This window comes from Saccopteryx bilineata, chromosome 2 (genome assembly GCF_036850765.1).
Source record: "Saccopteryx bilineata isolate mSacBil1 chromosome 2, mSacBil1_pri_phased_curated, whole genome shotgun sequence".
Classification (NCBI taxonomy): Eukaryota; Metazoa; Chordata; class Mammalia; order Chiroptera; family Emballonuridae; genus Saccopteryx; species Saccopteryx bilineata.
The window spans coordinates 323,348,322-323,364,530 of NC_089491.1; the positions used below are offsets into that span (position 1 = coordinate 323,348,322).

General features: G+C 43.9%; 1 protein-coding gene across 6 annotated transcripts in view; it reads left to right on the top strand.

Moving 5' to 3' along the window:
• ST7 (suppression of tumorigenicity 7) overlaps positions 1-16,209 on the top strand; it is a 310,576-nt gene that overhangs the window by 261,765 nt on the left and 32,602 nt on the right. For all 6 annotated transcript variants that reach the window (XM_066262163.1, XM_066262165.1, XM_066262162.1 and 3 more), the window contains 2 exons: positions 6,460-6,532; positions 7,943-8,045. In XM_066262163.1, coding sequence (XP_066118260.1) covers positions 6,460-6,532; positions 7,943-8,045 — 176 coding nt within the window. The remainder of the gene's footprint in view (positions 1-6,459; positions 6,533-7,942; positions 8,046-16,209) is intronic.

Genomic DNA, 16,209 nt, shown 5'->3' on the forward strand with positions numbered 1-16,209 from the left:
TTGGAGCATTTAATCCATTTGCATTTAAAGTAATTGCTGATGGCTATGTACTTATCATTTTATTGTTCATATTTTTATTATTATTTGTCTTTTTAAAGAAGACTCTAACAGTTCTAGTAATACTGATGTGGTGGTGATGAACTTTCGCTTTTTCTTGTCTGGGAAGCTCTTTACCTGTCTTTTGAGTGTGTCCCTTATGAAGGAGGTTGGGTGGTGCTTTGACGTGGTCTGAAGCTGTCTACTAGATGTACTGGCTCCGGGGCCTCCAGGGAAGTGCCAGCCAAGGGCAGCCACCACTTGTGCCCTACTCAGGGCTGGCCAGCATGCATTACAAAGCCATATGTAGATGGCTGCTACTTGTGCTTGGCTTGGAAATCCCCAAGCAAGGCCAAGCTGTGAACCAAGGCTGGCTGGTGCTAGTGCTGGGCCTGGGGCCACTTAGCGAGACATACACAGCATGCTGAGAGTAGATGCTGCTTGTTTGAGAGACTTTAGAAAACAAGCATGAGCCAAGACGGGCCATTTGTATGGAAAAGCCACTGGGGACAGCTTGGGTAGGCTCACAGGTTGGGTAAAATGTGGTATCAGGGAATCTCCAGGTAGGACAAAAAGTATGAGCCAGATTGAGGGAGACTCAGATGTGGTGCCCACCTGCTGGCTCGGGTTGGGAGGCAGAAGAGGAACAAGGGCCTCTGCCAGCACTTCTGTCGGGGACAAAGCTGCCCCCAGCTCTCACTCTGATTCCAGACAGTTCAGGTCCCCCCTGTATGTCCCTGGTGGTTTTAGAGCCGCTGTCCCAGCCCTGAAGCTCAGAGCAAGTGAGTCCAAGTAAGTCTGTGCACAGGCCCTTTAAGGGGAACTTCCCGGGACTCTAGCAGCTTCAGTCTCATTCAGCCTCAATCCCTGCTGGTTTTTCCTGGCAGAAACTATGGGGACGTCTCTTCCTGGCACTGGAGCCCTGAGTTGGGGGTTCTAGTGTGGGGTGGGTACCTCTAAAGGAGATATCCCTCCCAGTGTTTATCCACTAGTTATGGGTGTGGGACCAGCCTGTTCTGTGTCTCCACCCCACCTACCAGTCTCAATACTAGGACTTCTGTTCTGCTAGATTTCAGGTATTCATGAATGATGGTTGTTCTGTAGTTTAGTTGTAGTTGTTGTTGTTTGTTTTTTTGAGAGTGAGAGTGAGGGACAGACAGGGACATACAGACAGGAAGGAAGAGAGATGAGAAGTATCTACTCGTAGTTGTAGCACTTTCTCATATGTGCCTTGACCGGGAAGGGGGGGGGGGTTCCAGCTGAGCCAGTGGCTCCTCGCTCAAGCCAGTGACCTTGGGCTTCAATCCAGCAACCTTGGGCTTCAGGCCAGCGACATTTGGGCTCAAACCAGCGACCATGGGGTCATGCCTATGATCTCACACTCAAGCCAGCAACCTCACACTCAACCTGGTGAGCCCACACTCAAGCTGGTGACCTCAGGGTTTTGAACCTGGGTCCTCAGCATCCCAAGTCGACGCTCTATCCACTGTACCAGTGCCTGCTCAGCCTAGTTGTAATTTTGATGTGGTTGTGAGAAGATTCATGTTCCACGTTTACCTACACATCTTGACCGGGATCCCCTCAAAATGTTGATACTACCATATTCATTACTACTGTTAGCCACTCCATTCTCATTATTTTTATGTATTTCTCTAGTGTTAGTAGCACAAAATTACAGTAGGCAGGCTAAACTATAGAGGTAGAAAACAGATTAGCGCTCATCAGGGAGCAGGCATGGGTGGGAGGGTATAAACAAAGCTGTAGCACAGGGAAGGTCCTCTGCAGCACTGGTGTATTTGATGGTGGTGGTGGTTCCATGACTCTAGCCTGGGGTAAAATTGTGCAGACCTACATGCTCTTATACACACACGCATGCATGTAAAACTGAACAAGGTCTGTAACTAATAGTACTATACCAATGTCAGGTTCTTGATTTTTGATATTGTACTATAGTATATAAGATATCACCATTAGAAGAAGCTGAGGGAAGCATTCATAGACCTCTCTGTATCATGTTACAACCTTCTGTGAGTCTATAATTAATTTAAAATAAGTTTCAAAATTATAATAGGCAACAACAACCAAGACTCAGCACCCCCCCTTTTTTTAAAGAAATGTAAGAGGTAGTGCTTGTGAGGCAAGCAGCTGTAATAATTAGCTTTGACCTAAAGGTAGTGTAAATGGTTTTTCTTAAAAGTGAGCCTAAACATGAAGTCCCTGCCTCTGCTTTAGGTATTAGGCAGTTATTAGATGAAAATGTTTAATGAGTGCACAACGCAGAGAGAACATACTGACTCTCACAGGGTGCGGAAGTGCGTCCCGTGGGTGGACAGGCTGACAGTTCTTCGTGTAAGTTGTACCTTACCTGTCTATGCTGTCAGTGTCCAGCTCCACCAACGTGTTTGCCCAGGAACTTGCTTCAGATGATTTATAGAATTGAATTCTTCTATTTAGCATCATTGTTATTTTTTGAAAAATCACTTCATATATGTACATCCCAGGAAGCTTAGGAAATACAGATAAACAGTAGGAAAAAATATCCTGTCATCCCACCACCCAGAAATAAACACTGTTGATAGTTGGTATATATAACTGAAATGTTTTTATCTCTGTGCATATAAATGATTTTTTTTTAAGTTAGAAGAGGGGAGATAGCAAGATAGATTCTCGCATGCCTCCCAATCGGGATCCACTCAGCAACTCCGTCTGGGGCCAGTGCTCAAGTACCTGAGATTGATGCTCAGACCAACCAAGCTAGCCTCAGTGCCTGGGGCCAACATTTAAACCAATCAATCCGCCAGCTGCAAGAGGGGAAGAGGGAGAGGTGAAGGAGAAGGAGAGGGAGAGAAGTAGATGGTTGCTTCTCCTATGTGCCCTGACTGGGGATTGAACCCAGAATGTCCATTTGCTGGGCCAACACTCTATACACTGAGCCACCAGCCAGGGCCATATCAATGCTTTAAAAAAAATGAAATCGTACTTGTATACTTTTTTTACTTATTGATGTGTGCATAGAACTGCTACATTTCCCCAGGTCAGTAAGTGCTTCTGTACTCTATGATTTAATAACTACCTAGAACTGTGCCCTGTGGATGTGCAACACCTTAACCAGTCTCCTGTGATGGGACATTTAGGCTGTTTCCGTTTTCCACTATTAGAAACAATGTTGTGATTGACATCCTTAAGGCTAAATCTTCATGCATAGCCATGATTATTTCCCTTAACATAAAGTCTCAAAAGTGGAATCATTAGGTAGGCAAAATGTTAAAGCTTTGATTCATATTGCCAAAGATAGCGTCATTTATATATATTTATTTATTTATATATATATATATATATATATATATATACTTCCTTATGATTTTTTAAATAGCATTCTCTTTTCTCTAGTATACTGTATTATAAGAATATAACAGTATATAATACAAATAACATGCAAAACATGTGTTAATCAATTTTTTATGTTATCAGGAAGGCTTCTAATCAACAATAGGCTATTAGTAGTTAAGTTTTGGGGGAGTCAGAAGTTACATGTAGATTTTTTTACCATGTTGTTCAGGGGTCAACTGTAGCTAAATAAACAAGTTATATAAGAAATTTTGCTAATTTTTATTTTTGTTAAATAGCAAGAACAAAATAATTTATTGGAGTAAAAGGACAAATGAAATTAATATACCACTTCCCCCATTTAATATTGATTAAAATATTTTTTTAGTTATTTATTTTTTTAGGCATTATGAGTAAACATGTATTGCTATTTTTACATACATTGAAGGAGTATACAAAATTTTAGGGGGAAAATGAACTATTTCGTTATAGTGTTGCAGAATTCTGTTGTATTTTTCTAGTGTAAATGTCCTGTCTATGGGTGTGAGGGAGCTTGGTTTTGGGTTAAAGTTCACCTTTGTTAGACATCTCGAATACTCTGCTGGACTGACCTCAGTTGTATCTTTTCTGCATTTCCAACTGAGTGAATGTTCCCTTTGTTTGTTAGGTAACCATCAATACACAATGTGATCTTTCTCACTGAGAAGCTAAGTCCTTAACATGTGAAGCTCAACCTTGTGCTGCAACCTTCAAATAAAGATTGCTGTTGTTTTCAACCTTAACTACTTCCTGGGACTTTTCATGGGTCCCCACTTCATAGAAAGGTGCTAGGTTTCACAGGAGGAACCAGACCAGGAAGGGTGGAAACAAGGCTTGGGTAATTTTTAAATAAAAGGTCTGAACTTTTACATAAATACAATGTGTATTATCTGCAGTTTTAAAAAAATTATCTTCCAATAGCAATCAGTGAGGACCCTAGAAAACAAGATATTTGATTCCTGGATTGATTTCCCACACTGGGAAGTAGTTAAATGTTTAGATATTGACAAAGCAATGGGACAAATCTCTGAGTTTCTGGCTTTTTTTTCTTCTTAGTCATAAACGTACCATTTCCTACTATGTATAAGGTGGTACAATTTTGTTAGAATAATATATGAGATAAGGGTTACAAAGACCTCTTTCTCTTTCAATTCTGTGTTGGTATTTTCTATGATTATGTGTATTTTATCAATGTCATTGAAATTTCCCTCGAAGAGAATTTTCTCATGCTGGAATTAATGGATTGGTTTTCTTTAACACAATTATTTTCTTCTGCTTTTGTCTGGCTGGTTGTGGGACTTCCCTTTGCATTCCTACTGTAATATAATTTGAGGTTCAAAACAGCTCTGCAAAGAAAATTACAAAGCTTACCAGGCATGAACAATTCCCCTAACCCATGCCTGACCGGTGGTGGTGCAGTGGATAGTGCATGGGCCTGGGATGCTGAGGTCTCAGGTTCAAAACCCCGAGGTTGCTGACTTGAGCATGGGCTCATCCAGCTTGAGTGCAGGCTCACCAGCTTGAGCGTGGGGCCACCAGCTTGAATGTGGGACCATAGACATGGTCACTGGCTTGAGCAAGGGGTCACTGGCTCAGCTGTAGCCCCACGATCAAGGCACATATGAGAAGCAATCAATGAACAACTAAAAAGTGCCACAACTATGAGTCGATGCTTCTCATCTCTCCCCCTTCCTGTCTGTCTGCCTGTGTGTCTCTTGGGGGAGAAAAAAGTGCCTCTAACCCAGAGTGCATTTTACAGCAGTGGGAATGGCCTATTTTTACGTGGTCTGAATTAAGAAGGTATTTCTATTGTAGTCATAGCCTTGGCTGGTGGAACAGTGGATAGTCTTGTCCTGGAGTACTGAGGTTGCTGGCTTAATCTGGAGTCACTGGCTCATTTCCTGAGGGTGCTTGCTCAACGTCTCCAGTTCAAGGCCTGGTCAGGACACTTATGAGAAGCAATCAATGGGGACACAACTAAGTGGAACAATTAGTTGATGCTTCTCTCTCTTTCTCAAAAAAGAAAAGGAAGGAAGGGAGGGAGAGAGGGAGGGAGGGAGGGAGGGAGGAAGGAAGGAAGGAAGGAAGGAAGGAAGGAAGGAAGGAAGGAAGAAGAGAGAGAGAGAGAGAGAAAGAAAGAAAGAAAGAAAGAAGAGAAAGAAAGAAAGAAAGAAAGAAAGAAAGAAAGAAAGAAAGAAAGAAAGAAAGAAAGAAAGAAAAAGGAAAGAAAGAGAAGAAGGAAAGGAGGGAAAAAGGGAGGGAGGAAATCATAGTTAAAAATTTGATATTTCCCCCAGAAAGACCACTCTCCTTGAGTTCAACTACTCTCGGTGGGCCCTGCACTTTTGCTTCCCTGTAAACCCGTTATCTGAGCCTGTTCCTCACGCCCATCTGAGGTTTTCTACCCACACTGAGAGGAGTTGTTCTGGGAAACGAATTAGGGTTTATGTGAAAGGGGATTGAATGGAAAAAAAAGTATAGTTTTCTAACAATTTAATATATATCCTTATAAATATATTATAAAGATTTATCATATAGACTGTATATATGTTACTTTTAAAAAAAACAGTATGAACTTCTTGAAATTTAATTCATAAAAAATATGGTTTAAACTATAGTGTTCTTTTGTTTGTTTTTTAATTCACGTTCATTTTTTTTCACGTTAGTATTTCAAATGCCTGTTGAGAAATTTTTTTAAGTCCAAAGAGGACGTATTTACCTTTCACAATATCAAGGGTATTCATGTAACATTTAAAAAGATATATTTATAGCTATTTTCTGCTTTAAAAAACTCAACATATAAAAATACATATTTTAAAGTAGAAGATGATTGCTAAAGAGTCAGTCTGGTAGATTTTAAACATAAATTATTCACAAAAAGTATAAATTACCTCAGTTGCACCCTGCTACATAAGGAACAGCTGTGTGCTGAGTGCATCAAAATATTCTTCATTATGCTTTATTAGGCTTCCATGATTAAAGTAGTAGTGTATTAAAAATCATTGCTCCTTGTTTCTGCAAACTTACAAGAGTTCCTCCTTTCTTTTTCTCTAACAGATATAAGTTTACCAAAGTCGGCAACAATATGCTACACAGCTGCCTTGCTCAAAGCAAGAGCGGTCTCTGACAAGTAAGTGAGTGACTGCTGGGCGGTCCTAGTGCTGCCCTGACCTCAGGAGATGCGTTGCTTCTGCGGTTGCTCTGGAGGCTCCTCTCATTCCGAGGGCCCTGCTTACGAGCGCGTGTTTTCCAAAACCTGCTGACCTTTTCTTTTCCTACTAGGAGGGAGTGTACACTCAAGGTATTGCAGGGTCGTATGAATCCCTAAAGAGAGGTTTATATGAAATTCCCTGCCTCTGAGGCGACTTTTGTTTTTTCTTTTTTTTTTTCTTTTTTTTGCCAGATAATAGATACCACAAGGCCTGCTTGGGACTTACACAAATGCCTTCCCTTTGCTCATTTTTTGCGTATTCCTGTCCGTCAGCAGTCTTGGCGGGGTGGTCATGTGCGATGTGGCCCAGGGACAGCTCCCACCCTTTGCCCAATCAATCCCAAGCTGCCCGCCCCCAGGGCCCGAGCTGGCTCTGAGTTGCCCTCCCAGCGGGACGTTTGCCCTCAGGCAGGTGACTGTGGCAGAGACCTTCCAGAGACATCCATAGATAGATGGCTTAACTGGCTCTCAGTTCCGAAACGCTTCCCTCTCCCCGAAACCCTCCTTGTAGCCCTGAGACCAGAAGACAGGAGGAGACGGCAGCCCCTGCCGTGCCCGCCAGGTTTGCTGTTCAGTGTGTGTGCACTTCGAGACCGAAGTAATTGTTTTTCATTCTTTTTTATCCTGTAGATCGCCAGTACCTACTGCAACATCTTTTCTCCCTACACAGCGACTCCAGCTTGGGAGGGCAGGGCCAGGGTTGCCACAGCTTGCCCTGTGGTGTCTGCCTGCCAAGCACAGCTCTGGAGTTAGCCCTGGGTGTGAGGTGAGAAAGAGATTGCATGGTCTGGTTTTTTCCATCCACTGGGCAGGTGTCTCGCCCGCAGTTTGGGCACGCACCCCCCTGCCGGACGGCCCAAGCAGGCTCTCCTGCTGCGGACGCTGCACCGACCTAACCCTCCGTGGCAGCCCTGACACTGGGTTGGGAGCCTCCTCTAAAATTCTCCCCAGTCCTGTTTTTAACTGAGTGCGCCCTTCCGTATGCTAGTTCTCTTTCTCCTGCACTGTCGGCCCCATCAGTCCTGCCCCTGCCCCGCCCTAAGCAGGTACCCCATAGAAAATGTAGATTAGCTGTTTAGACAGAGTGACTCGACAGCTGAATTTAATTCCTGCCGCTATTAGATGCAAACACGCTTTCCGCTTCTGCTGGGGATTTTGTGGCCTCGGTCTGAGGGGTCACTCAGAGGTTCCATGTAGTGGAGGTTTGGAAAGGTCATGCCATCGGCTCGCTGTGGTTTTATGGGCCCTTGATGTGTCTGTAGATGCTTCTCTGGGTTGGTGCCCAGGCAGAGATCCCAACGGCATGGCGTCTGTCTTCCTGCTTTGCAGATTCTCTCCCGAGGCTGCATCGCGGCGGGGGCTGAGCACGGCGGAGATGAACGCAGTCGAGGCCATTCACAGAGCTGTGGAATTCAACCCCCACGTGCCAAAGGTGAGTATGTGGGGTCCCTGCAAGGACTCGTTAGGACGGCAGGGAAGGCGGTCCCTGACCACAGCATCATATCCTGAATGCACACTTATAAAACAATGAATTGTAACCAATGGATGTTGAGGCCCTATATCGTCTATGATGATTAGCCTCATCTTTAAGCAAAAACTACACCCAATAGCCTTTGGGGCGAATTTTCAGGCTTGAAATAGTAATGGTTAATTGATAGACCTGAGTTGGGCAGGCTATGTCAAGAAACTGAAATTGGCAAAATACGGAGAGTCAAGAGTGCTGATGTATTTGACAGGAATTCCACACCAGCTTTCCGTTTTACTAGACCCAACTCAGAAAGTGAACCTTGTTGTGAATAAAAGCGGTAAAAAATGCTTCCCAATGTGCCCTTCTATGTCTCTGTAAATAAATGATAGTTCATTAGTCTTGGCAAGAAAATAATAGGGAAAACCTCAAAGTATGAAGAAGTGTTTTTCTTTTGACTTGTGAGTACCATTTCAGCGGGTAGATGTAGTAGGAAATATTTGTCTTAATTATTAACCACGTGACTGACCAATGTATAACTACACATTATAAATACCATTTTAATATTTCTCATATATTTCTTCTGAATTTGATTTTAAAGTTGTCTGATTGTGGCAGAATATATAGAGAGATCGTTCTGTGACTTGTTATTCAGCAGATGGATGTGTATTTATGACTTACCAGTATTTGAGTACCTTCTACATGATAGGCTCATCACTTAATGTTTTCAGATTGTCTTTTAAGGGAGATGAGGGGAGATAGACAGACTCCCGCATGTGCCCCAACCGGGATCCACACAGCAACCCCTGTCTGAGGCTGATGCTCGGACCAGCCAAACTATCCTCAGTGCCTGAAGCCAGTGCTCGGACCACTTGAGCCGCTGGCTGCAAAAGAGGAAGAGGGAGAGATGGAAGAGAGTGAGGGGGGAGAAGCAGATGGTTTTTTATCCTGTGTGCCCTGACTGCGGATTGAACCAGGACATCTGCATGCTGGGCCGATGCTCTATCCACTGAGCAAACTGGCCAGGGCCTGTTTCCAGGTTTTTGGTTTTTGTTTTATTTTTTTGTATTATGAAGCACAGTTGACCTCTGAGAAAATCTTCCTACAGTTTGTATCAGGTGCTACAGGGCACAATGTCCCTGGCAAAACGCCTGATGAAGACTTTAATTGGTGAAAATTACAAAAGAAGACTGCTTTCTATTTTCTTGTTCTGTAGCAGTATGGCAGTAAAAGGGTGCTCTGTGTGTGTGTGTGTGGGGGGGGGTATCTGTGTGATTATGGAGTTACCTGGGGGTTTTTTTGTTGTTGTTGTTGTTTTTTCTTTTTTTGTATTTTTCTGAAGCTGGAAACGGGAAGAGACAGTCAGACTCCCACATGCGCCCGACTGGGATCCACCGGCACGCCCACCAGGGGGCGATGCTCTGCCCCTCCGGGGCATCGCTCTGTTGCGACCAGAGCCACTCTAGCACCTGGGGCAGAGGCCAAGGAGCCATCCCCAGCACCCGGGCCATCTTTGCTCCACTGGAGCCTCTCTGCGGGAGGGGAAGAGAGAGACAGAGAGGAAGGAGAGGGGGAGGGGTGGAGAAGCAGATGGGCGCCTCTCCTGTGTGCCCTGGCCTGGAATCAAACCCAGGACTCCTGCACGCCAGGCCGACATTCCACCACTGAGCCAACCGGCCAGGGCCGAGTTACCTGTTTTAATTAGTCTTGCTGCCACCCAGGGTGACAGAGATGCATGCTCTGGTATCATCCCTGAGGTTTTGCTCAGGCCGGGGTCACCTTCCCAGGACGGAGGCTGGAGAGTGAGCAGTGCCACTGTTGCAGAGGGCACATCATGCACGTGGGTTCCATGCACATGACCAGCAGAGGGTCTTGTACAGAGGGGTATAAAATGCATCTATTTAATATTTTTCCAGCTCAGTTAAAAATGTCTACTTGAATTTGATTAAAATTCGAAACCAATCATAAAAATATTATCCTAAAAAAATTTAAAAAAGAAAAAAATATTATCTTGAATTATAGTAAACTAAAGGCATCAATTATTATCTTTTTATTGATTGCCATTCTCTAACTACAGAGCTATTCCATGAGCATAAAGAAGGCTCTTTTGGAGGTCGTATTGGGCAACAGAGTCCTAGATTCGGAGATGAAAACTTGTGTTCGAGTCCTGGCTCTGCTATTTACTAGCCACGAGACCTTGGGCTTAGCATCTCTGAACTCAGTCTCATCTTTCAAATGAAAATAGAACTATGAGCCTTACCTATCTTCTATGGTAAAGATGAGATAATATAGTCAAAGTTTTTTTTGAAAATACTTGAGTACTGTATGCTTATAAATTATTAAAATTTTTTTTTTTTTTATTTGCACTCTTCCGAAGCTGGAAACTGGGAGAGACAGTCAGACAGACTCCTGCATGCGCCCGACCGGGATCCATCCGGCACGCCCACCAGGGGGCGACGCTCTGCCCACCAGGGGGCGATGCTCTGCCCCTCAGGGGCTCGCTCCACCTCAACCAGAGCCACTCTAGCGCCTGGGGCAGAGGCCAAGGAGCCATCCCCAGCGCCCGGGCCATCCCTGCTCCACTGGAGCCTCTCTGCGGGAGGGGAAGAGAGAGACAGAGAGGAAGGAGAGGGGGAGGGGTGGAGAAGCAGATGGGCGCCTCTCCTGTGTGCCCTGGCCGGGAATCGAACCCGGGACCCCTTGCACGCCAGGCCGACACTCCACCACTGAGCCAACCGGCCAGGGCCAAATTATTAAAATTATTGTTTGACGTGGTGGCCCATTAAGTCTGAGAACCAGGTCTTAACCTTTCCAGTTTTACCAACTATAATCCTGGGGCAGAAGATAGAAAGCTGGTATGATACCTGTTGGTTAGATATTTTTAATTGAAACTGCTATTTAATTCTTGGTAATGGTCTTCAGCGATTGTTTGAGTCTCTAGGAGACTGTTAGAAGCCCTAGGAAATAGTCCAAGGCTAGCTAACGTTGGAAGAATTTGATTCAGCCAACTAGCGCTCCCCCTGCAAAACAAAATACTTCTAAAAGTGGAAACATTTTAAATATTTAATTTCATTCTATTTTCTAATCATTAAATGGAGAAAAGAGTATGCAGGTAAACTGATTTCCCACCAGTTTCATGTGTTAGCAATTGTGTTGAGGGGAAGCTTTTTTCCACGTCTCCTTTTGACACTCTCGTGGGGAAAAGGGTCTGTGAGTGCTGACCTCAGGTGCTCAGAATGAGGTGCAAACCTCTGGTACAGTGTACCAGATGCGCTGCTGTGAACATCTCTCATACATGTTCTGCAGTTTATGGGACTGTGTGCTAATACTTTAGTAAATATACACGTGAGCATACACATGCATTGGTGCCTTTGTAGGCAGAGAATAGCCTTAATCCTAATGAGATATCGAGGAAGAATACTGTAAACTCTTAGACTCTTGGTGTAAGGAGGGGCCTTCATGGTTATTGAGGATGCCTTCCCATCCTAACCTTGAATCTCTCCTTATAATGATATTATGAAAGTTATTTCACGATTGGTTTCTATGGAATGTGAACCACATGCCAGCACAGTGCTCACTGAACTACCTGTGCCGTCTCATTTACTTTTCGTAACAACTTTGTGAGGGATGTCATATTGTTGTCTGTGCTTCTAGGTGAAGGCACCATAGGCTTGAGAGGTCAGGCAGCCTGTTTGTGGTCACGCAGGATATAAGTGGCAGGGTCTGAGCTGACTGTGGGTTCTCTAACTCGTGTCCCTGTCCACTGGTGGTACACCAGCTGGGGCTTGCACATTTCAGATGATGGCAAGCTCATCACTTCCTAGGGCACTCAATTCCTTGTGGACAATTCAGATTGTTCAAGATATTATCGTATCTTAAATACTTCCGTGGCTCCTTTTCCTCTCTCACAGGAAGTTGTCAGTGGTCTACCACAGGAATTTCCAGTATCTGCATGCTGTTTCACCCAACTATAGCCTTCTCAGGAGAAAAAATACCAAACATAACAGCTCAGAATTGCCTTCCTTAAATTTCCTGCTTAGTTCTGGCAGGTATTCCACTAAGCAAAGATACACTGTTACTATTCCAGCTTCCAATGAAAAGTATGATTACTCCGTGAGGGTGATTCTTGGGAACAGCCCTCACCTGCAGAGGTGAGGAGGAGGGAGTAAGCATGTCTCCTAACCACATCACAGGAGCGGGAGGTAAATACAAACAGTCAAAAGCCATGGGTCTCTATTCTGAAGGAGAGCCTCTTAAGTTGTCAGCTGGATTGTAAACGCGAGGACTTCTGAAGCCTTCGCTTGCAGCCGGTTATAAAGAGGAAGTAGCCCTGAGACTCATTGTTACAGCTGTGTCCCCAGCCCTACAGAAGGAGGTAGCAACTCCTTGGGCAGTTCTTCGGGACCTTTCAGGAGCTGACCTAGCTTGTTTCTCCTTTTGTTCCAGCTCCTTTTCACAGTCTGCTCATTGCTCCAGAAACATTCTCTTCCCCTCCCCTCTTTGCTGCTTCTGAGGAAATCCCACCCACCCTTCGCCCCACCATTGGAAGTCCCCCCCAGGAGACCCGCCTCTCCTGGCCCCAGAACCTCACTCGCTTCCCGGGGCTCTCTCACCACAGTGCACTGGTGACCTGCTTACTGCTTACTCGTGTTGGGGACCACTGGGGGTGTTAGGATCTTAGTGGTGGTGGTGATTTTCAAGAACTGGGTACACACTTCAAAAAGACAAAGAATTCTCTAAACCGTTAGAGGATGCTTTCCATTTAATGGAATTAAAAGAAGAGCTTTGAATTTAAGGGGAGTATCCTCCATTTTAAAGGCAATTGCTCTCATGGGCTGCTGAACACATGAGGACCGCCCTCCTCTCAGTTCTACACCCTCTCATGTGTTATCACAGCTCATGGGGTTTCCCTGCTTTCCCTGAGAAGGTGCCTCCCCACCACCCTGCTCTTGCTCATCCATGTTCAGGGTGACAGGGTGGAGGGCACACCTCCACCGCGGGTGGTCGCTGGTGCTGTGTCCCTCAGTGTTCTGTGTGTGCACCTCTGGGCCTTCCCTACGGAGAGACATTTTTGGATGAGAAGATATTACACGAACCCTTTCAGAGTACTAAAGATTAATTTTCATTTTCTGAGAAATTTCCAAAAAAAAAAAAAAAAGACTATAAATTAATGGTTTGTTACTCCCGGAATTAGATGGGTTTTTTTCCTCTGTGGTGGTTTTATAAAAATAAATTCTTATATGAGACAAAGTATAAAGAAATCCTCCCTAATCCCATCATAGAGTCATATTTAAGACTATGTCCTTTAGTACATTTTCAATGCTTAGAAGTCAGTCACACAGGAGATTTATATTTTTTAGAACACGGTCTCTTACCTTGGATTTTATGGTTGGGTATTGGGGAGGATCATCAGATTTTCTGGTTCTTTGACCTTAGAAAGGCCATCCTCTAACTTAACAATGAAGTCCAAGTCTCTTAGCCATGTGCCCTCAAACACTTTAAAATATTCTCAGTAACTGTTTTCTAGATGATTTACTTCTATATATCTGTGTTGTAAAAAACCCATGTCGTGAAACCTGCCGCCGTGACAGAGCCCACGTGTACAGCGCAGGAGTGTTCACCACACGCAGCGTGTGCCACAGATCTGTAGACCCTCTCTCGTCCGTGGCCTAACAGCCACCCTTCCTCCATCCCTCCCGGCTCCTGGGAACCAGCGCTCCGCTTTCTGCCTCTGCTGGTTTGGCTGTTTTCGACTCCTCATCTAGGTGGAGGGAATAATGCATGTTGGTCCGTATATGACTGGCTTCTTTCACTTAGCCCAGTGCCCTCCAGATTCATCCATGTCATAGCATGTGAAGGGATCTCATCCTTTTTTTAAGCCTGATTACTGTTCTGTTGTGTGTGTTTGTGTGTGTATGTGTGTGTGACATCTTCATCCATTCATTCACTGATGGAAACTTAAGTTGTTTCCACTTCTTGGTGTAGTGAACGTGGGAGTGTAAATATCTCTTCTCGATCCTTTTTCAGTTCTTTTGGATGAATACCCGGAAGTGCGATCACTGGGTCATGGCCTAGTTCTGTTTGCAATGTTTTCAAGAAACTCCATCTTGATTTCCATGGTAGCCGCATCCTTTTTTTTTTTCTTTAGAAAATTAAATTTGATGGGATAACAGTGATCAATAAAAGTACATAGGTTTCAAGTAAACATTTCTATAGCATTTGAACCATTGATTATATTGGAAGTGATGGCTGTGAGTGACGAGCTACACCCTTTTACAGTGCCCAGGGTTCAAGCTCTCCACTTTCTTGCTAGTATTTGTTATATTCTGAGTTTTCTTTTTTAAATAGTTTGAGGGGATATCTCACTGTGGTTTTGAGTTGCATTCTGACTTGCATTTCCCTCATCGTTAGTGATGTTGAGCATCTTTTCACATATGTGTTGATCACCGGTATATCTTCTTTGGAGAAATGGCTGTTCACGTCTTTTGCCCATTTTTAAATATAATTTAACATATTTATATAGTTTGTAAATGTTTTCTCCTATTGCATAGGCTGCCTTTTGCCTCTGTGGGTTGTTTCCTTTGCTGTGCAGAATTCTTTTATTTTGATGTAGTCCCACTGTCTATTTTTGCTTTTGTTGCTTGTGCAATAATCTAATAAATTATTGTCAAGACAAATATTATGAAGTTTTTATCCTATGTTTTCTTCTAGAAGCTTTATAGTTTCAGGTCTTACATTTAAGTGTTTAATGCATTTTGTATTTATTTTTGTGTATGGAGTAATATAGGGGTTCAATTTCAGTCTCTTGCATGTGGATCTCCAAGTGTTCAGCACCATTTGTTGAAGAGAATAATTAAATTCTCTATTGTAGACATCAAGCTGTGGTCCACTTTAGCAGTGAACTTTTGGGGGCGTGAAGATGTTGTGGTGTTTAGGAATATTCCCTTAGGACAGATGTGCAGAGTGGGAGTCACTGAGTAACATACAGGAGCACTTTGGGTCTCCTGGTGTTGAATGCCAAATTGCTTCCAGACAAGACGGTAGCAGTTTACATCCCGTCACAGGTGACCTTTGGTCGTTTTATCACCCTAACCAGCATTGAGCATTTGTTCAAATCAGAGAGAAGAAAAAAACAACAACTATATTTGTACTTTTATTAGGTACAGATGGAATTCTATTCTTTTAGTTTGCAGTTTTTTGCTACTACTAGTAAGCAGATTCTATAGACTACCTATTGTGGGAAAACATACTAATTACAATGATGACAGGTGGACCTGTGAAGTATTATTGAAAGGGTTTTAGCCCTGACAGGATAGTTCATTTGGCTAGAATGTCCTCCTGATAGACCAGGGTTGCAGGTTCAATCCCCAGTCAGGGCACATACAAAAATCAACCAATGAGTGAATAAATAAGTGAAAAAACATATCTGTTTTTTTCTCACCCTTCCCCCTCCTTTCCTTCCTCTCTCTAAAAATAAATAAATAAATTTAAAGGGTTTCCAAAGTATGTGAAGCAAGGACTCCCACTACTTCCTGTCTATTAGCTAGAGGGAACTATGGGAAGGGGGAGTTAATTAGCTCCTTGCCCATTTCCTTTATGATAAAACTGGGATGGGGATAAAGGCTTCATAGGGCTGACGGGAAGTGAGAAGGATTACAGTGAGTGACCCCTCCAGTGTGTAGTGGGTGGTGGTGCTCATTCACGTTGGCCCCTTCGCCGTCAGCTCTGTTTCTGCAGTTGCAGGCCAGGTGAAGAGAGAGACGAATTAGAAATGGGCGTTAACTGCTGTTTACTGGGCTGCCCCAATCAGAAGAAGGACAACCAGGGAGTAGAACAGCAGCAATGCAATGCCCTTGACCTTGAGTACCCACAGGGTCCCTTTAGGCCCCCGGATGTGAGGGGAGGCTTGGACCTGTTCTAGCTGCAGCTGCAGTCTTCAGGGATCCCCAGTTTGTAACTGCTGGGTGAATCCTTCCATGTGGCTGAGTAAAGTTATCCACTTTGGATTTGGACATCTGTCTTGTGCAGCGCGGGGCAAAAGTAGTTTTACAGTTGTCCGTATGGGAAATAATAAAATAATTAATAAATGATAATACAAGAATAAACTCTGTTTCATGTCCTCACCACTGTA